Source organism: Pituophis catenifer, unplaced genomic scaffold, assembly GCF_029215685.1.
Source record: "Pituophis catenifer annectens isolate HBS135680 unplaced genomic scaffold, rPitCat1.0.hap2 SCAF_7, whole genome shotgun sequence".
Classification (NCBI taxonomy): Eukaryota; Metazoa; Chordata; class Lepidosauria; order Squamata; family Colubridae; genus Pituophis; species Pituophis catenifer.
This window is the reverse complement of record NW_027256887.1, coordinates 62,738,230-62,760,621: the sequence shown is the minus strand read 5'-3', so window position 1 is coordinate 62,760,621 and position 22,392 is coordinate 62,738,230. Positions and strand designations below refer to the sequence as shown.

General features: G+C 41.4%; 1 protein-coding gene across 1 annotated transcript; it reads left to right on the top strand.

Moving 5' to 3' along the window:
* The first annotated feature begins 727 nt into the window (after nucleotides 1–727).
* Nucleotides 728–20,259, top strand: GCAT (glycine C-acetyltransferase). Its single transcript, XM_070946754.1, has 9 exons — nucleotides 728–933; nucleotides 6,379–6,509; nucleotides 7,722–7,823; nucleotides 10,008–10,154; nucleotides 10,288–10,442; nucleotides 12,642–12,724; nucleotides 14,021–14,192; nucleotides 16,035–16,156; nucleotides 19,021–20,259. The coding sequence occupies exons 1-9, from the start codon at nucleotides 735–737 to the stop codon at nucleotides 19,170–19,172; spliced, it is 1,263 nt and encodes a 420-aa protein (XP_070802855.1). The 5' UTR covers nucleotides 728–734; the 3' UTR covers nucleotides 19,173–20,259.
* The last annotated feature ends 2,133 nt before the right edge of the window (nucleotides 20,260–22,392 follow it).

Genomic DNA, 22,392 nt, shown 5'->3' with positions numbered 1-22,392 from the left:
CCATATTAACATTTTCAAAAGTTTCCATTGTTTCTCTAGCCAGACATCTCCTTAAACCAGTATTTCTTAAAGTGTGGCCCTAGGACCCTCCAGAGATCTCCAAGACCCTCTCAGGAATGTATAAAATCAACGCCAGCCTATGTTGAAAAATAATACACTATTAAAATCAAATCAAATAATCATAAGAAGCAATAATGGCAGAAATTGCATCCACTTTAGTTTTTAATACAATAAATATCAATAAATATAACTAATACGAACAAAACTCTTTTGAGATCCTGCATAATTTTTAAAAGTGAAAAGGCATCCTAAGAGAAGCAACGTTTAAGAAACAAATGAAAAATAGCGGAGAAACCTGATCAGTTAATTCTAAGCAAGTTAATTTCAAATTAATTTAAGCAAGCTCTCAGGTTTCTTTACATTCTTTCCTGTTAGGCCTGCCTTACTTGTTCCAATAGCCCATCTGGCTATTTTTCATTCCGCTCCTTACCAATTTCAGTTCAATTTCTGCTCCGCTTTAGAGTGTCAGAATATCATTTTTTCCCCCTAACGTGTCCCTGTCTCTTTAAATAAATTCTGCTGCTTATTGGTGCGGCTGGAGGGAAGAAGCCTTTTCTTTTCGCCGATTGGCTGCTCTGATTGGCTGCTCAGTCCACGCCTCTTTTTAGAGTGAAGCGCTCGCCAGCCAGATCTTGCCTTCTCACTTTGTCTGTGTGGCGCTTTCCTTCGGAGCCATGTGGTGCAGCCAGTTCTTACGGCCCCCGTTTGTCCTGGGGCAACGTAGCCCTTCGCGGGCGCAGTCTGCTTTGGCCCAGCTCAAGCGCCTGCTGGAGGGTGAGCTGGAGGGTATCCGAGGGGCCGGAACCTGGAAGAACGAGAGGGTGATAACATCAAAGCAAGGCCCGCATATTAACGTGGAAGGCAGCCGAGGAGGTAAGCCGTTGGGAAGGAGAAACGAAAGGGAAACGAAGCTTTGGGAAGGGGGATACAGAAAACTTATTTGGCAATAGTTTCAGGGAATCATGTTCCTCTTTCTTATTGAACTGACATATTTGGTAAGCAGAAACCAGACTTATCATCTGATGTATGTTAATGGTGCTGGTAACAGTAACAGAGTTGGAAGGGACCTTGGAGGTCATCTAATCCAACCCCCTGCTCTCTCAGGAGACCTATACTATTTCTGATAAATGGCTGTCCAGTCCAGGGGTCTGCAACCTTAAACACTCAAAAGAGCCATTTGGACCCGTTTCCCACAGAAAAGAAAACACCGGGAGCCACAAAACCCTTCCTGTGCCTGACTATTTCTTGAGCGGCCACAAAACTAGCATATGCCGTTAAATGAAATGTTCTGTTTTATTCTGAAACTTTTCTTTTCTTGGATTTATCCATGGGTGGCCTACCAAGAATTGAAAAGCTTAATAATCGTGTGCCGACGGGTGTCACACATTGGCAGTTGTGACGCATATTTTGAGTGTCAGGGAGCTGCAGCAGAGGGGCGAAAGAGCCACATGCGGCAAAAGAGCCGCAGGTTGCTGACCCCTGGTCCAGTCTCTTTTTAAAAGCCTCCAGTGATGGGGCACTTACAACTTCCCAGGGTAATTTGTTCCACTGGTTAATTATTTTCAGTTAGGAATTTTCTCCTTAGTTTTAGGTTGGTTCTCTCTTAGGTTAGTTTCCATCAGTGGTGGGTTTCAAATTTTTTTACTGCCGGTTCTGTGGGTGTGGCTTGGTGGATGTGACATCACTTGGTGGGTGTGGCTTGGTGGGTGTGGCAGGGGAAGGATACTGTAAAATCTCCATTTCCACTCCACTCCAGGGAAAGGATACTGCAAAATCCCCATTTCCTCCTGATTAGCTGGGACTTGGGAGGCAGAGAATAGATGGGGTTGGGGCCAGTCAGAATTTTTACTACCAGTTCTCCGAAGTACTCAAAATTTCCGCTACTGGTTCTTCAGAACTGGTCAGAACCTGCTGCAACCCACCTCTGGTTTCCATCCATTTTTTTTTTATCCTGCCTTTAGGTGCTTTGGTAAATAAGTTGGGCCCTCTTCCTTGTGGAAGCTTCTAAGTATTGGAAGACTGCTATCCTGTCACCCCCTGGTCCTTCTTGGACAGTGGCTGCAGAGGAATCGGGAAGGACTCAGTTCCAGCCAGTCGCCCTGACTCTATATAGGGAGTTTGTTTTAGATTACTTTTCTCTTGCATGGGACAACTCCTACTGACTTTGCAGAAAGAGCCATGTCTTTTTCTTGGGAACTATGCATCCATGATCTTCCTAACTTAGAAAGGTTCAAACCCAATCTTTCTTATATGTCCCTTTGGGTGTCTAGTGGTCTTGAAAAATAATGCTTTGTTGAATAAAATTCATCTTAAGGTCAAGTAATACTGTTTTGACATTCTTTTAAAACCCGTTGATTTGCTAAAACAAAATCTTCTAACTTCTTATTGGAAGCGATCTGCAAATTACCCATATTTTTCAGTGCCATTTTTCAGTTGTAAATAAAAATTAGCTCTAGGAATAAAGCTTTTTCTAACAATATGAAAGTTAAGAATCTTCAGATGCAGCTCAATCATGCTCAAACCATACTACCAAATGAGAATATATTTTCATCAAATGTATGATGAGAAATTTCATATAGTCAGAATTGTTTTCACAAAACATCAAAAGCTGCTCTAAAATGTTAATTCCTATTTCTGCCCCAGGAATTCTAGAAAAATTATTTGTGCCCAAGTTTAAGGATTAGATTGTCCCATAGGCATAATTCCGCCTGCTTATTTCAAACCACATTTATTATTTTACTCCCTACTCCTTCCATTTAGAAGCAGCATTTTAACTCTTTAGTATTTCTTTTTGTTTGGTCATCTAAATAATTTGACCTGCACTGTGTCATTTGAGAATATATTAAAAAGGGATTGGTACTTGGAATTTTGCTGAACTGGGAACCAGTGCACAGGTTACAGGCTTCTGAGTGAATCTGGTGTATAAATGTTCATATCACCTCCATGGCCAATTTCTTCCCCATAACACACACATTAACATTTTGTGATAGTTGAGTGGAGAAAGTTGGAATAGGTGGGGAAAGTGAAAACAGGGGCAGACTTTTAAGGGTTGGGATCAACTTTTTTGAACAAGGCCATATTATATTTAGACAAGATTGGGTTTTTGGTAACTATGGGGATTCATGTTTTTTTTAACATTGATATCTTTTGTAGGGCTTTATACTTTAGTTTTCATCTATTTCCCAGATTTATTCATAGCACAGGCTCTTAAGATTTCTTTAAACCCATCAGTGCCAAAGGTGATTCCAAGCTAACAAGAAAGGGATTCAAGTATGCATATTTGGGACCTCAACTTACCCACCTCTGGAGTAGATTAATATTATAATTTAGCTTTGATCTTGCTATTCCCATGATTAATCTTTGCATTTATATCCATAACTCTGACTCTGCATTACAATCCAAACAAAGGTTCATTCTCCCATATTTGCTAGTGTCGAGCCCTTGTCATGGTCAGATCACTCGCTCCTTCGCCTTGACCTTCGAACCGCGGCACCCCGCTGCAGATAAGATGGTACCACCCTAGGCGCCTGATGGAACCTGATAGGTTCCAGATGGAGCTTGGGCCAATCCCGGAGGTTCTGGCTCACGCCTCGTCTGGAGACCTAGTGGCCGCCTGGGATAGGGCAGCTGCTGGAGCCCTGGACCGAGTCGTGCCTTTGCGGCCTCTGACCCGGCACCGATCTCGCCTGGCTCCTTGGTTTACCGAGGAGCTGAGGGAGATGAAGCGCCGGAAAAGACGCCTAGAGAGCCATTGGAGGGCTAGTCTTTCTGAATCCGACCGAACACTGGTAAGATCTCATATTAGGAGTTACCTAGTGGTGATAAAAGCAGCAAAGTGTACTCACTTTGCTGCTCTTATTGCATCATCAGATAATCACCCGGCCGCCCTGTTTAGAGTGACCTGCTCCCTGCTCCACCAGGAAGACCCCTTGGAGGGAAGAGCCGAGGATTTTGTTCAGTATCTGCATGACAAAATCACTCAGATTCGGACAGGTCTGGATTCTGACTGGATAGATCCAGCGAGGGTGACGGAGGCAGGTCTTGAGACTGTTATCTGGGATGAGTTTGATCCTGTGACCCCAGATGACGTGGACAGGATTCTGGGTAGATTGAACGCGACCACAAGTTTGCTGGACCCGTGCCCCTCCTGGTTAGTGCTGGCTTCCCGGGAGGTGATGCGAGGCTGGCTCCAGGGGATTATAAATGCTTCGTTGGGTGAGGGTGTCTTCCCCGCCGCCCTGAAAGAGGCGGTGGTAAGGCCCCTCCTCAAGAAGCCTTCCCTGGACCCGGCAGTATTGGCTAATTATCGTCCTGTCTCCAACCTTTGCTTCGTTGCGAAGGTTGTTGAGAGTGTGGTTGCGCGACAGCTTCCCCAGTACCTGGATGAAGCGTCATATCTGGATCCGTTCCAGTCGGGCTTCAGGCCTGGGTACAGTACGGAAACGGCATTGGTCGCGTTGGTGGATGATCTCTGGAGGGCTCAGGACAGGGGTTGTTCCTCTGTCCTGGTCCTGTTAAATCTCTCAGCGGCTTTTGATACCATCGACCATGGTATCATGCTGCACCGGCTGGAAGGGTTGGGGGTGGGAGGCACCGTTTTATGGTGGTTCTCCTCCTTTCTCTCTGACCGGTCGCAGTCTGTGTTGACGGGGACAGAGATCGACCCCGAGGCCCCTTATATGTGGGGTGCCGCAGGGATCGGTTCTCTCGCCCCTTTTGTTCAACATTTATGTAAAGCCGCTGGGCGAGATCATCCGTGGTTTCGGGGTGAAGTACCATCTGTACACTGACGACATCCAGCTGTACATCTCCACCCCGGACCACCCCAACGATGCCCTTGAAGTGATGTCCCAGTGCCTGGAGGCCGTACGGATCTGGATGGGGAGAAACGGGCTCAGGCTCAACCCATCCAAGACCGAGTGGCTGTGGTTTCCGACGTCCCGATTTATTTATTTATTTATTTATTTATTTATTTATTTATTTATTTATTAATTATATTTCTATACCGCCTTTCTCCCGTAGGACTCAAGGCTCAAGATATAGTCAGCTGGCGCCATCACTGGCTATTGGGGGCGAATCATTGGCCCCCACGGAAAGGGCTCGTAACTTGGGCGTCCTCCTGGATTCACGGCTGTCTTTAGAAGAGCACTTGACGGCCGTGACCGGGAGGATTTTTCATCAGGTTCACCTGATTCGCCAGTTGCGTCCCTTTCTAGATCGGGACTCGTTACGCACAGTCACTCATGCCCTCGTCACCTCTCGTCTGGACTATTGTAACGCTCTCTACATGGGGCTCCCCTTGAGGTGCACCCGGAGGCTCCAACTGGCGCAGAGTGCGGCCGCGCGGGTGGTTATGGGAGCGGCATGGAGCTTCCATGTAACACCTCTCCTGCGCGAGCTGCACTGGCTCCCGGTGGTCTTCCGGGTGCGCTTCAAGGTTCTGGTTACCACCTTTAAAGCGCTCCATGGCTTAGGACCTGGTTACTTACGGGACCGCCTACTACCATCAATAGCCTCCCACCGACCAGTACGCTCCCACAGAGAGGGGCTCCTCCAGGTGCCGTCGGCCAAACAATGTTGGCTGTCGGCCCCTAGGGGTAGAGCCTTCTCTGTGGGGGCACCGACGATCTGGAACGAGCTCCCCCCAGAGATACGGAGGAATTCCGGATCTGCGCACCTTCCGCCGTGAGCTGAAGACTCTGTTATTTCATCAAGCTGGCCTCGCCTAAATCTTCTCCCTTTTAAGTGCAAATTTTAAATTTTAATGTATTTATAATATGGGTATTTTAAATTATGGGTATTAATTCAGCCAAATTTATTTAATTCATTTTATTTGATTTTAAATTTTGTATATGTATGTGTTTTATTTTATGGCTGTTCACCGCCCTGAGTCCTTCGGGAGTAGGGCGGTATAGAAAGTCAATAAAATAAATAAATAAATAAATAAATAAATAAATAAATAAATAAATAAATAAATAAATAAATAATGTAAAGAAAGGGTATTTTTTAATAACCCAGTAGGCCTGGACCTGCATATACTCTATGTGCAGTTTTTTTTAAAAAAAAATAGTATCGAAACCTGCAATTATTGAGAAAGATCTGTACAGTAATGTTATTCTTAAGGGTCTATTTTCAAATATCCAAATCTCAGACAAGAGACAAAATGATGTCTGCTAGAAGTCCTGACAAGCAGAAGCTGAACAGAATAAGTGGACAAAACCACCTCATGACATAAAGTAAAACCATCTACAATGAAATTGCATGTGGCTGGATTGCCCAGTTCATTTCCTCTTCTTACTACATGTCATTTTTTTGCAGATATCCTGAATTTCTGTGCCAACAATTACCTTGGACTTTCTAGTCATCCAGAAGTCATCCGTGCTGGACATGATGCTCTGGAGAAGTATGGAGCTGGCCTCAGTTCTGTCCGCTTCATCTGTGGAACACAAGTAGGAAGGCATAGGAATGCGGTCCTGTGTAAAAGCTATCATTTTATAATTCAATTAATAATGCCTTATAGCACTATATTTGCAGAGCAAGCATTTGAAAATTTGATTTTCCTTAGTAGTTGCTCTGGGGACAATTTTTAAGAGTTAAAAATTTTCACAAGCAAGACAAAGTTTGGTTGTATTATTTCTTAGGACTGTTTAGCACTTCAATTTGGAGGCCAAAAATGCTTCAGAACATATGGGGTGCTCCCATAGCAGTATCTGCAACTTTTCTGAAGGAGCTGCATCTTGCAGGATCCAATCTGGGTCAGTCACTGGGACCAGAGGTTTTGTCTTCTGAGCTTTCGGATTTGTGCTTGAACCCATATTCAGGGAACTTCTCTCTAGCTAGCTTTCTCTAGAACGGAAGACAAAACCTTGGGTCCCAGTGATGGACCCAGATTGGATCCTGCAACATTATCCCGGGACACTTATATTTGCCTTCATTCGTGTGCTGCATATTGAATTGAATTGAATTGAATACTTTATTTTGCCAAGTGTGATTAGACACACAAGGAATTTGTCTCTGGTGCAGAAGCTCTCAGTGTACATGCAAAGCAACAGAATAATAATAATCAAAATAATAATACCAATAAGAGGGGGTAGTAAAGAAGATAATAAGAAGGATAAATAATTATACTACAGACATACTACATGGGTAAATACACATAGACATTAGAGAGCGCTGTGAGAATTAGTGTTCAGCAGAGTGATGGCATGAGGGGGGAAAACTGCCCCTGTGTCTAGTTGTTTTGGCCTGCAATGCCCTATAGCACTGTCCTGAGGAATTGAAACAGTTTTATGTCCAGGATGTTGGGGTCTGTATATATCATCTCAGTCCTCCTTCTGACCCAAGTGATATACAGGTTTTCTATGGAAGGCAGGTTGATTGCAATTCTATAGTTACAATTTCAAATCTCCCAGGACTTTTCCCCAGAACAGCACAAGGAATTGCAGGCAAATGTCATATAATATAATGCTGCTTATGACTCTTTATCTACTTTGTGCAACCAAATGAGATGGAAACAAACCATGACTAATCAATGTATGCATGCCCTGTGGTTTTGTATCGTCAAAAATATGGATGTAGATTGTTCAACCTGCACGGGTAATAGTGATAACTGTGGCCATTTATGTTGGAATTTTTTCCCCTCTATTTTTCAAATTTTTTAGAATATACATAAGGATCTGGAGGAGAAGATTGCTCGTTTCCATCAAAGAGAAGATGCCATTCTCTACATCAGCTGCTTTGATGCCAATGCTGGGATCTTTGAGGTTGTTAATTTTGTGTAAATAGGAGATTGATGCGAGAAGGGATGGATTTCCCATTGTAATTGTAAAGCAATTGTAAAGCAACCGTATTTGCAGTAATTTCTGAATGATTCACTGTAGTAGTGCTAAATAACAAAAATTGTTCTGATCCTTTCACAATGATATTATGGCAGAGTGATTAGACTCATATGATTTATGATATAATATGATTTGATCTGGATTAGTGTATTGTATGAACCCAGCCAAATGTAGCTTATTTTTTTTAATGATTTTATTAACATACATAAATCATAATATATAATATATAACAATATACACAATACAAACAATCAACAAGTGCTCCCCCACCCCTCGGGATCATCCCTGCTTCCAAAATCTTAAAGCTTTTTCTGGTGGTGGTATCCTCCTTCCTCCCGAAAACACATATATTAGGAACTGTTTCCAGATTCCATTGAATTCATTTACTTTCATTATGCCCCTCCTTACTTTAATATTACAAGTCAGTTTATCATTTATGGCAATATCCCATACTTCCTTATACCATTCTTCCAAATAATAATCACCTCGTGTCTTCCAGTTCCTTGCGGTCAACAAATTTGTTATCAACTCTTTAGTCTCTTTTTTACACTTTATATCTTCCAATAGTGAGAGTAATGCTACCTTTGGTGCCTCTTCTATCTTTATTCCTACAATTTCTTTAATCTCCTTAAACACTATCTTCCACAATTTTTGCACAAATTTACAATCCCACCACATATGTAAATATGTTCCTTTTTCCCCACAACCTCTCCAACAGTTATCTGAATAGTTCTGATTCATATTGCTTAATCTAACCGGAGTCAAGTACCACCTCCATACCGTTTTATAATAATTCTCTTTTATTCTTACTGACATATTTCTCAACACTCTTTGTTGCCAAATTCTTTCCCAACTCTGTTGCCCTATTTGTATCTTCAAATCAGTTTCCCATACCATCTTTCCTAAATTTTCCCTCTCCTCTTCCTCCAACAATATTTTATAAATTCCACTCATTAAGCCTTTTATCCCTTTATTTTCTTCCTTTACAGTTTCATTTTTTTCAGTTAATTCCTCGAACCTCGTTAACTCTCTACACTCTCCATTTTCTCTTATCCAGTTTTTAGTCCATTGTTCCACTTGGCTGTAATTTAACCAAGACAACCGTTTTCCTCCTAGAACCTCTTCCAATTCCCCATGTGTCCTCATTCCTCCTAACCATTCCCTTAGTTTCATTTTATTTTTCTCTTTTAAAATTTTATTCACTTTATTCTTCAAATTCCCTGGGAACTTTTCCAAGATTACTACCGGGGATAATGGAGAGTTCTTCAGAAGCAGCCTCCCTTTATATTTACTCCAAATTTCCCAATGAAACTTCAGGAGAGGATTGCTTATGCTTTCAGCCCATTTCTTTCCACCTTCCATAAAAAATATATTTTCCAGCTTCCATTCTAATTTGGTTTTAATTTTAGATTTATCTTCCAACCATTCCAATTCTCCTATTCCTAAAATTGCCTCTATAACATGTCTAAGCCTATTAGCGACATCATATAATTTAATATTTGGGAGTCCTAAACCCCCTTTTTTTGGCTTAGATACCACTTATTTTTATTTATCCTCGCTTTCTTATTCCCATTACAATAGTTATTCAATATATTCTGCCAACTCTTTAACTCTAAATCTGATATTATTATTGGTAGCATCCTAAAAGCAAAATTAATCTTTGCTAAAATCTTCATTTTTACTAAAGCAATTCTTCCAAACCATGATAAATTCAACCTTTTATATTTATTCAAACTTTCCAAAATCTCCTTCTTTAAGCTGCCTAGATTTTCCTGTAGCTTATTTAATCATGGTTAAACCATGGTTTAGTGTGGCATAAGTATCTATACAATATTCCAGAAATTTGTATATGGAAATAGATGTAGGAGTATGGAGCAAAACATGTAAACAGATGCCAAAGGAAAATAAATGTTTAAGTAAAACCATTTTATAATTTGTTATAACCTGTGTATAACCTGTTGTAATTTATATGTATACACAATAATACAATACAAAATAAACATACAAACATTCCAAACAGCAACAATAAATACCTTAGCAATGTTAGAATTCCCATTTGTGATGGGATTCTTTTTTATAACTATTCTATTTGTTTTCTGGTATTTACAGGCACTTCTGACGCCCGAAGATGCAATACTGTCAGATGAACTGAACCATGCCTCTATAATTGATGGAATCCGTCTTTGTAAAGCCAATAAGTATCGTTACAAACATATGGATATGCAAGATCTGGAAGTCAAACTGCAGGAGGCACAGGTTAGTAGCTGGGTGACTCCTAGATTGTTCAGTGGTACAGATCTGCCAAAAACCAAAGCAAAACAAAATTCTCAGAATCTTTAACTAGCCAGAATCCCTCATCTATACTCTTGTCATCCACTGTTCTGCACAGAAATGTCGTCTGCGGATGGTGGCTACAGATGGTGCTTTTTCCATGGATGGAGATATTGCCCCGTTAAAGGAAATATGTAGCCTTGCTCAGAAATACAACGCCTTTGTTTTTATCGATGAATGTCATGCCACTGGATTTCTTGGGCCTAATGGCAGGTAGGCATTAGGCATTACTTTTTTCTGATGGAAAGGATGTTAGAAAAGCAGCTATATAGTGACTGTATTTGTTGAGAATAGCAAAATAAAATTTGTTTCTGTGCTGCTTTTTGTCAAAAAATCCATTTTAGAACATATACAGCAGTGTACTTCTCACATCAAATTATCCTTGATTTCTTAAATAAACCATGATGTCCAAAGCACACTGCAAAGCAATTGCAACAGCACATAGACCTGTATACTGCTTCACAGTGCTTTACAGCACACTCTAAGCGGTTTTACAGAGTCAGCATATTGCCCCCAACCATATGGGTCCTCATTTTACCCACCTCGGAAGGATAGAAGGCTGAGTCAACCTTGAGACTGGTAAGATTTGAACTACCAAATTGCAGGCAGCCGGCAGTCACCAGAAGTAGCCTGCAGTAATGCACTCTAACCACTGCATCACCACAGCTCTTATTGATATGAATTCTTGTCCACAACGGTTGGGTTCACACACAAGCTAAGTCAAGATCAAATAAAACACAGTATGATTTAGCATAATATAGGTAGTTCTTGGTTAATGACTGTCTTGTTTAGTAAGCATTTGAATGCCCAGTGGCACTGAAAAAATAGGTTTGTGACCAATCATCAAAGTTACATGAGTTGCAGCATCCCCATAGCAATAGGTTTGCAATTTAAGAGCTTGGCAAGTGTGATTTACAACAGTTGCAGCATATCACAGTCACACGATTAGCATGTGCAATCTTCATAGCCAGTTTCTAACAAGTAAAGTTAATGGAGAAGCTGGCGGGAGGTTGTAAGTCGTGGTTTAAAAGCTGTGAGTGATTAACTTCACAACAGCAGTCAACTGATAAATGTTGGATGTGGTCATGTGATGTGTTATTTAATGACTATGTCCCTTAGCAATGGAGTCGGTCCCAATTGTGGTGGTTAAGTAACGAGAGTCTGTATATTATCCCTCTCAGCAGTATATAATAAAAACTTAATAACAAGAATCACTGAGTAGAATGAAAGTTAAGTCATCATAAAAAGTTTGATGGAATAGGGATCTGCTTAAAGCAATGTTTCTCAACCTTGGTAGCTTGAAGATGGGTAGACTTCAACTCCCAGAATCCTCAGCCAGCAGCACTGGCTGGGGGATTCTGGGAGTTGAAGTCCCCCCATCTTCAAGTTTCCAAGGTTGAGAAACACTGGCTTAAAGGATGATGATAACAACAATGTGTTTGCCATTCTGCTTGTAAAATGACAAGTACAATGCATTCTGTGCTGTATTTACATTTCTGTGAAATTCTGTATATAAAGGGAAGTATTAGCCTTTTATTTGTGCTTTTACTACCCCTTGTACATAGATCAATTTTTTCTCAGACTGTTTCTGGGCATTCTTTTGAGAATTGATCATGAGTGGTAGATAAGCATTACTAAAACTATATTAATCTTCTACAATGCAAGTGCTGTTGGGAATAAGCACCTTTAGATTATATATTCACATTGAGGTGTATACTATTTAGATCCAAAGTGGGCAAGGGTTCTTCAAACCCAACATGAGTGCCTTCTTTCTACGCCTTTAAAAAACACCTGACAAGTAGAGAAGGAGCTCCTATGCTGGATCTGAAGCATGTTTGTTCATTTTGGATCTGAATATACTGTATGCTGCTTGCCATCAGATTTTGTTTCAAATAGATTCTTTTGAATACACCTCCCAATTCTTTCTGATACATAAGAGCCATTTTATTAGCAAGAAGGACAACATGCTTGTTTGAAGAGTTCTCTGCAGTTAGGACATCAAATTTATTCTGAAGTGGCTTCTTATGGTGTGTATACAGAGACAATTATGGAAGACAATTCTAGATTGGTTTGGGGCAAAGTCTTTTTAAGAGAGACTTAAACAGCAAGAACATACAAAAATGTGTGTGCTGTAGAATAGTCTTCCCTAATTTATGTCCTCCAGGTGTATTGAACTGTAACCCTCCAGCATCCAAGTTCTGTTGCTGAGTTGGACAAGACTATAATAATGGCTTGTATTCTATTGGAATTTACAGGTTTTCCCTTTCAGACTAGATAGTTGTTTGTATCCTTACCTTCTGAAAAATGACAATGAAAGGGCAAGGCTACAGCAAGTGTAAGCATGCTAATTTTGGATTGCTGTTACTTCGACTTGAACTGCCTTAGACTATTAAGGTTCTTTTCTCCCTGCAGGGGCACCGATGAGCTTTTGGGAGTGATGGATCAAGTAACTATAATCAACTCAACACTCGGAAAAGCCCTTGGGGGAGCAGCAGGTGCCAGTTTCAGCTAATGGTTTTAACATATAGTTTCTAAATCTTGAAAGCTTTGAGGAAAGACAGGGCAATTTATTTTCTATTTTAGCTTACTAATGTATGCCTTGCTTTACATCAGAAGCAGTTTTGGAGATCTTTCTGCTCCTTTAGTTGTGCTACAACTAAAGACACCATTTTTGTCTATTCCAATCTGGTGCTTTCCAGATGTGTTGGATACCAATTTCCATTATTCCTTGCCAAGATTATAGGCTTCATTTTGGGGGAAACTGCAAGACAGAAGTTTGCATAAGAAAAGGCAATTTAAGAGAATGATTGAGCTGTCCGGTCATAGTACTATTTCTGTCCATTTCTTGGTCACCTGTAGTTCCTGGGAACGTATCACGCCAAACTAATTGATCCACCAACACCACACAAACTTTTTTCTGAAAGGGGGAAGCATTTTGGATATATTTTATCTTCCCATATCTACGTTCCTTCACATTGTTTTTCTCCATTCTAACTATGGAGAGGTCAAACTCTTTCCCTGAACCCTTTTGAAATGAAATCCAAGCCAAGCCTCCAACCATATATAACTCTCTACTACTTCTGGCAATATCTATATGATCATTCATTAAAACTGGGTTGGCTGCAGGCCACATTCAGTCAACCGGGCCCATTTTTTGACATTGTTGGAGTCCCTCAACATTGCCCTTATGAAATTTAGCAGCAAACCACCAAATAATATCAACATAATTTTCTTCAGGTTGGGGCTAAATGAGAAGTAACAAATGTATTAATCCACTGATAGGAACAACAGCCCTATTTTAAGCGATAGAAAAAAATGGAAATTCAAGCTTCACCCCATCCTATGCTGTCTTTAGCTCTTTGCACCTCTAGCCCCTAGCCATTCAAAAGTATAGTTGCTGACCACAAAAATATTCTTTTACCTCTCCTTAAGGAAAACAAAACAGTTTGTCTGTATTTGCCATTCACTTATTCTTCCTGCATCTAATCTGGGTTCCTTTCAAAAGTGAAATAAAGAACTTGGGTACTCTTTTGACTGAATACTGCACTTTTTTGCACAAGTCTATGAATTTTCAAGAGCAGCACAGACTGCCAGTTATGCATTGGGAAGATTCCATTGGGATCTTTGATCTTAACTGTCTGGATTATAAAAAGAGCAAAAATTATAGTGTAATTATAATTATCAGCTTTTTGGAAGACTCATTGGGGATTACTGGTTGGTGAAACGCAAGCCTTGGTGCCTGTAGTAGAAACTTTTCTATTACAATTTAATAGAACTTTTTCTCTTTGTAGGTGGCTACACAACTGGTCCTAAAGCACTCGTGGATCTTCTGCGCCAACGTTCTCGTCCCTACCTCTTTTCTAACAGCTTGCCTCCTGCTGTTGTGGGCTGTGCCTCCAAAGCTCTGGACCTCCTCATGGAGAGCAATGCCATTGCGCAGTCCATGGCTGCCAAGACTTCACAGTAAGGGAGAATATATTGTGGCCTTCACTCTAATAATCTATCTAATAATAGATTGCTCTACAGAGAAAGAGGGTTTGGTTTACCTATTGAACTAATGTATGGGTTCTTAACTGTTCGAATAAACCTATATTTGCATTGCATGCTAAATGATAACCATGGTTAAACCTTAAACATAGAATGCCAAGCCAAAACTAAGCAAAGTTGTATAATGCCTTAGCATGATGCAGGAATTGAGAAACATGCTCTAGTCTAGAGTGTAACAAATCAGCAGTCCTTACTCTGCATGGATTCCCTTCAGCGATGCATTTTTTAGCAATTGAACCTAGGCATGTTGTGTGACACAAATGGAAAAAAGAGGCTTACCAGCTTGGACGGATAAGTTTATATTTTCATCCTATTTTACCCAGTTCCAATAAGTATATTTTTCAAATGGGACCTGAGAAATGAACTGAACTCTCTCTGCCTCAGACAAATGTACTCCCTCTGAATTCTGTGGAAATACTTATAATTCCATATATAGTCTGTCTCTTAAAAGATGTATTAAGAATTACTACACCGTTGAGACTGATCTAATTTCCACAATTTTGGAATCCACAAGGATTGCTTTTCTTCCTGTTGCCTCCTCTTTTGATTTGCTTTTTCTATATTCTCATCCCAATCCTTGCCGAATACTTAACATTTCAGGCAAAGGCAAGGAAATATCTTGTACTGCTGTGCCAATTAGGTGAAATAATGACATTTCCTCAGCTTGTACAAAAGGTAGAACTTCTATCAAAATGCGGTAACATGGTTCTCTGATTCTAGCCAGCCAGTGTAGCTCTCCTCCAGGATGTTCCCTTTCATTTTCTCATATTTCCCCAGCATTCTGTGGATACTGGCAGAGTTTTTATGCAGCTGCTTTGGTCTGTTTAATGAGAACTATTTTTTTCTGTTCTTCCTTGGCCTTTTCTTAAAGGTGTCATAATCTGTTGAATTTACACATCCAATACTGACAGCACAAGTGCAGCTTCTTCTGGAACTCTTCCTAATGATTTGAGATCAGCAACATGGAATTTGGAATAATTGTGCCTTCATTGCAAATGAGCTTTGAGTCCTCTTATAGTTAATTATGAGATGGGGAAAGCACTTCAGTCAGTCTTCTGCGTGTGAGGATGGAGGAAGAGAGAACAGGAACCATCTTGACTCCTTAATGAGTTGCCTATGTGCATACTTCACCAAAGTATTTTAGTTTCTTTTGCAATCAATGGTGAGAAGGAGAAGAAGAGAAACTAACTGGTTGCAGGAGCCAGTTGTTGCCTAACTAAATAATTAAGTATGCTTAGATCTTATTCTATTTTCAGAGGAAGAACTTGTCCCCTTATACCAGGGGTCGGCAACCTTAAACATTCAAAGAGCCACAAAGGTCCTAACCGAAAGCCTCACGTTCAATTCTGGAGCCGACTGGAAGTCCAGTTCTCCCACCATAGAGTCTCCCCCTAGTGTGGCGTCCTTTTTCCTTTACCTGTTCTAACTGAAAGCCCTATCAATTGTGGAGCCAACTGGAAAATCCACCGCTTGCCATAGAGTCTCCTCCTGACGCTCCTCCCCACAACCGGAAGCTCCTCCCAAAATTGCACTAACTGGCAACGGGGAGTCACAGCAGAGGAATGAAAGAGCTACGGGTTGCCGACCCCTGCCTTATACCACACATATTCTAAATGGTTCTCACTTTGTATAACTATTGGCACCTATCATCTGAATTCTCTTAGGAAGTTATTATTTCTAAGGATTGAATTGCTGAGATGCCAGACATATGCATTTAGCTTAAAATAGATCAAATGATTATTTTCTTTTGCTCTACAGGTTCCGAAGTAAGATGGCAGCAGCTGGATTTACAATTTCAGGCAATAATCATCCTATTTGCCCTGTGATGTTGGGTGATGCCCGGTTAGCTTCAGTGATGGCTGATGATATACTAAAAAGAGGTAAATGTTCTGGAGAAGTGGAGGCTCATATCGTACAATCTGACATTTTTTTGCCCTCAGAAATTGGTTTCAGTGTCAATTAAACCACAGGAAGGCTTAAAGTTATTACTCTATACCCGGTATCCTTTAAACATTCTGTCATATGGGCAGTAATAATTCATAACTTCTAAAGCAGGGGTCTCCAACCTTGGCAACTTTAAGCCTGGTGGACTTCAACTCAGTCAGCTTTGCTGGCTGGGGAATTCTGGGAGTTGAAGTCCGCCAGGCTTAAAATTGCTAAGGTTGGAGACCTCTGTTCTAGAGGGCATTTGTAACAGCCTGCTTAAAATCTTAGCACTCAGAGAGAAAAAAATCGCTTACAACCTTCTGCATTGAAGGCCATCAGAGTCGGAACCAGTGCTTTCCTGTCCCACTCAATTTATTCTTTACCAGAACAGGTAAATGAGGATAACTTCCTGGCAATTTTTAATTACAAATAGTTGAGCTACAATCATTTGTTCAGTGACTGTTTGAAGTTATTATGGCACTGAATCAAGGGAATTGCGATTACTCAAAGTTTCAGTTATTGCTGTGCCTTCCTCACTCCCAACGGTCGTGTGAATAGAAATTGGGCACTTGGCATCCACCTCATACTTATGAACAGAGAGAAGGGCTGTCCAACCTTGGCAACTTTAAGACTTGTGGACGTCATCTCCCACAATTCCCCAGCCAACATTGCCAAAGTTGGACACCCCCGAATTAGAGGGGTGCCCCCACTGCCCCCACTGCTTTTCTTCACTGGTTCACATGCATTGTGCCCTCCTTCCCTCTTAGCTTGGCTAGCTTAGCTCCCTCTTAACCCTTCTTCTGTGGGCCTTCCAGGCATGCATCCACCATCCAGAGATGGGCGTCGCATAATGTAACAACTGGTTCGGCCAGAACCGAAAATGTGAGCACACACACTTCAAACACACAGCAATTATATAGGATGGGATAGCGCCAGGGCGGGTGGGCAGGCCCAGCCACTGGTCGAAATTACTGGTTCACCTGAACTGGTCCAGCAGCAGCCCACCTCTGCCACCATCCCTCTTCTTCCCTAGCCATCTTGTGCTTGCACATAGGCACCCCTCCACTTCTTACTTAGGACTTCGTCTAATCCCTATGTAATAAGCCATGTGTTTTAGGCTTGCTACAACAACTGGGACTGTTTGGATTGCCATCACTAAGCAACGCATCACACTTTACGATCACATCGCTTAGCAACAGCAATCCTGGTCCCAATTGCCATCATAATTCAACATCTGCCTGTAGAAGAAACATCTGAACTAATTGCTGCTTCTGAGAATTCTTCTATTTTCATGAATGAAATAGAAATTCCTTTGGGGAATTCATAGAATTACAGAACTATCAAACTGAAAGATTATCTCAGAGGTTATCTACTTCAGGGAACTAGATCCAGGAAAACTAATTAAGTCATCCTCGAGAAGGGTCCTTCTTAAAAGTCTTCTCGGATGAAGAACCTACAACCTTCCTAGGTAGATTGTTCCACTCTTGTACTGATCTTACTATTGAGTAGTTTTGCTTATGTTTAAGTGAAATCTAGGTAACTTCAATTTATATTATTTCTGACCTTAGTATCTATGGAGTGGAAAGTAGTTCATGACCATCTTCCTTATGTCCTGGCAACTTCCTTAGTCATGGCAACATATCAACTGAAACTTTTAGCAATTTCCAAGTTCTCTTTTGTCTCAAAATGGTCCATAAAATGTGCCATCTACTTCCTAAGCCATCACTCTTCCAAGAGCATCTCCTTTCTCTGTTCATTCTCCTGCATTCTTTAGGACTTTGCTCCTTTTCATTAGATTAGGAAAGATTCTGGCCTGGAACCTGGAGTGCCAGTCGAAGCAGAGGATGCCAAGGAAGATTCAACCAGGGTCTGCTACAGAAGCTTCCTAGGACTGGACACACCACAATGTAGCAAATCTGTGCACAATGCTTTATTGCAGCACTCACCTTCCCAACAACAGGCGATTGTTCTGGGTCTTAAAATCATAGGGCTGGTCTTCTAATCCAACCCCTTGCTCAAGGCACAGCGATATCCTGTTGCTGTTGACATGTAAATCATCTTCAATACACAGTCCTTTGTGCTCAGTCTTTTAATATTCCATTCAAACAAAAGTCTCAAATTTTTAAAAATAGCACACAACCTTTTGCCTTTTTCCAAAAATTCTTGCACTTGGTTAGGATAATGTGCTGCCTCAGTGTGGTGGTTCCTACAATATTCTAGTTCAGAGGTCTTCAAACTTAGCAGCTTTAAGACTTATGGAGCTGGCTGGAGAATTCTGGGAGTTGAAGTCCACAAGTCTTAAAGCTGCCAAGTTTGAAGACCTGTTCTAGTTGCTATCAAGCTCCCAGCAAAGCTCCAGGCAGGACTGCTGCTCACCATAGCTAGTTGAATGACAGTCCTGTTGCCTAATTGTAATAGCTGCCAATCTCCAGGCATTGCCTCCACCCCTACTCCTCCTCCTTCATGCCCCTAGCTTATTTCCTTTCCTCCTCCACACCCACTCTGTTTTAGCGTTTGCTTTCGTAAGCTAAGAATCTGGGTGGGATGTGGCTGCCTCTGCAAAACAGCCTATCCTTGTAAATGCCGGATGTGACTCAATTATTACAGGCAGCTGAAAGACCAGCCCGGGTGCTTCTGAGTGGAGTGGTGAGTGAATGAATGTATGTGTGTATGAGGGAAATGGGAGTGGGAAGCATTTTTACCTAGCCACGGCTACCCTTCCCAAGTGCAGATAGCCAACCCAACTTCCCTCCCTCATATCAACCCAGAGCCAAACCAAGGTTGGACTAACAGCAGCACCATTCTTATCACCCAACAGGCATTTATGTCATCGGCTTCAGCTATCCTGTAGTGCCCAAAGGTAAAGCCCGTATCCGAGTTCAGATCTCAGCTGTTCACAGCGAAGAGGATATTGATCGATGTGTGGAGGCCTTTATTGAAGTGGGGCGTAAACATGGAGCCTTGCCTTAAACGGCTGCAGGAAATGAACCGTGCCTTTCTACAATTGGAACCAAATGCTGCCAAATAACTCTTTAGCTTTGCCAATGACAAAGACTGTGGAAATTACAGTTCCAAATTCCCCAGTTTGCCTGCTCTTTTTATAAGGGTTAGTTTGCAATAGTTCCAATGATGCAATGTTAATTGAAGGTCTATGTTCTTCTAAGAACTACAATCCACTACTATGGTAGAAGATAAATAACGATTGTCTCTCCCGTGGTCAAAGGCAACCAGACTTATAACATGGGTGTCAAACTCAAGGCCCGGGGGCCGGATCTGGCCTGCAGGGTGTTTAGATTTGGCCCTTGTGGCCGCCCTGAAAACAGCAAAGGACTGGCCCTCAGTGCTTCTGCCAGAGAAAATGGAGTTTGGGAGGGCCACATGTGGCCCCCAGAGGCTCCATTTTCGGCTGTGATGGCCTCCTGCAGTCCTCTGCCAGTGAAAATGGAGGTTGGGGGGGCTGCACGGGCTCTGTTTTTGCTGGCAAAGGGCTGCAGGAGGCCCTCGTGACTGAAAACGGAGCCTGGGCTGGCCATGCGCAGCTTCCCTGAGCTCCATTTTCACTGGCAGAGGGCTGCAGGTGGCTGTTGTGGCCAAAAACAGAGCCCAGGCGGGCCAAGTGACATCAAGCTGGCCACTCCCCCCTGGCCACTCTCCCCCCCCCAGCCCCCCAAAGTCAAACAAACCTGATGTGGCCCTCAATGAAATTGAGTTTGACATCCCTGTTAGAACACAAGGGAAAAGGTTGCATAAAATACCCCATTCTGATTTGTGTCTTATGGTCAGGCCATTGTGGCTCCATTTTACCCCTTTCTTGCAGAAATCAAGTTGGAGGAAGGAGAGGGAAAGATGACTTTTTTCCCCTCTCATCCTTGCACAAATTTCTCTTTATGGAAGCAGTTTCTTCAGATTGATCACTAGAGGGCGTATTTGTAACTCTAGCCTCAGGGACCCCAAGGCAGCAGAACATACATAAATTGCAGTAGTTTATTGCTTTTCATTATGCAATCTCCTCATTGTTGTATATTCCTTACAATATACTAAAAGCATTAACAAACAATTAATGGTTCTCTCTATTTTAATAGTCTCCTTTGTGTGTGTGTGTGTGTGTGTGTGTGTGTGTATTTATTCCTTTTAATTCATAGGTATAAACAACATAAAATGTCTGACAGGCCTGAAAGTGATGATTGGAGATTTCATCCCACCATGGCCAATTAACATCTTTTATCAACATAGGAAAAACCCTGATTACAAAAATATCACACACACACACACACACACACACACACACACACAATTAGAAGTGAGAAAAGGGAGGGAATAGGATGTGTTCTAAATGGGACAAAGGAGCCAAAGTACAAGCATGTTTGTGATGGGGTAAAGCCAAATTTGATTTTGCAATTCTACCATGTACATGAGATTACCATATCTGGCCTTAAAGAGCTGGACAGCACTACACGGCAACAAGGAAATATAACGCACCAGTCTAGTGACTCTATTTGTGTAGCCTGCATGTGGAAGCCCTACTAGCACAACCACTGTTAAGATTAAGAAAGAGGTCAGGTTCCCTTCTGTAAAATCAAACTGGCATAACTATAAGATATAATGTATATCTTTATAGGATATAAGAATATATCTTAAAGCATTCCCATGTTTCTTTTTTAAAAAGCAGTATTGAGTGTTCATTAAATTAGCATAAACCCAACTTTTTTCTGTCTGAGGCGAAAGTAAAATCTCAGCCCATCTCACATTATATACAGGGGTGGTGGCAACCAGTGAGCCAGTTATAATGGCTAGAAACATACATTCTCTGCTATCAATGAATTACATGAGGTATCTTTGGGAAACACATAGAAAAACCGGATATATGTGCCTTTCCTATTTCTCACTAATCTCCTGCAATAATGACTAATCTTACTCAAGACATTTTGCACTGATATCTCTTCGACTTTGTTGTCCTGAGCAACAGCAAACTGAATAGGAAAGAAACAAGTATCAAAGTGTTTTTTCTTAATCCATTCCATTATTGCAGTGGGGGAGATCAAGGGTAGAGGAAATGAACACTTTAAAAGCATGACAAAGTAGGATATTCACATACATTTTGCCAATGTTCATAGGATATACGGTAATTGCAAAATTAGAATTTGTATGTATTCCTTTGAAGCAGCCTTGATGCCTGGCAACTGACTTCCTTCAATTTTCTTGATAAGATTTCAGAAATGGTTTGTCATTGCCTGCTTCCTAGGGCTGAGAGAAAGTGACTGGCCTGTGGTCACCCAGCTGGCTTGTGCCTAAGGCAGGACTAGAACTAATGGTATCCTGATTTCTAGTCTGATGCCTGTAAGCACTGTATCAGACTGGCTTCTAGAATGGATTATTGGCATATAAGTAGATTTCATGATAAAAAGAATAATTGTAATAATATGATCTGTTCTGCCTGTTTGAACTGTTCTCTCAATTGCTGGAAAACTTCTGAACTTCTGTGCTCGCCTCTTATGATCGTTACGTTATGAGAGCCTTTGACTCAGCAAACCTTTAGGCAATCAACGATTACAAAACCAGACACAGGAACATCTCTTGAAAGAGCCACTCAGCTTTAAGAATTAATAATAGACTTGGCAGAAATTCCCACCTCACACTAGTTATGGATGCTAATGTTCTGGAATGTTTATTGTGGAACTGTGGTGGTGCAGTGGTTAAAATGCAGTACTGCAGGCTAATTCTGCCAACTGCCAGCAGTTCGGGTCTCATCAGCTCAAGGTTGATTCAGCCTTCTGAGGTTGGTAAAATGAGGATCCAGATTATTGGGGGTAATATGCTGACTATAACCGCTTAGAGAGGGCTGTAAAACACTGTAAAGCGGTATATAAGTTTAATTGCTATTGCTATATTCTTAAGTACTGAGACATTTTTTAGGCAAGGTAGGAAGGTTCAAAATATAACTCAAATAATTTGCAGTGCTTCTGTTTTATGAACCCAGAGCTGTCTTGCAATGTTGGGTTTCTATTACACTTGTAGGAAACGATTTAGGAGGAAATGCATTTTGGCAGATCTGTTGCCTTATGAAATCAACACTGATTCCTGATAAGGTCCTTATTGTCGAATTTTTCATAAATCAAGATGAATAAGGAGTTCCTCTGGCCAGGGCTTTTCCTCAAAGCAGTATTAATGTGTTTTCTCCTGGCAAGGAAAT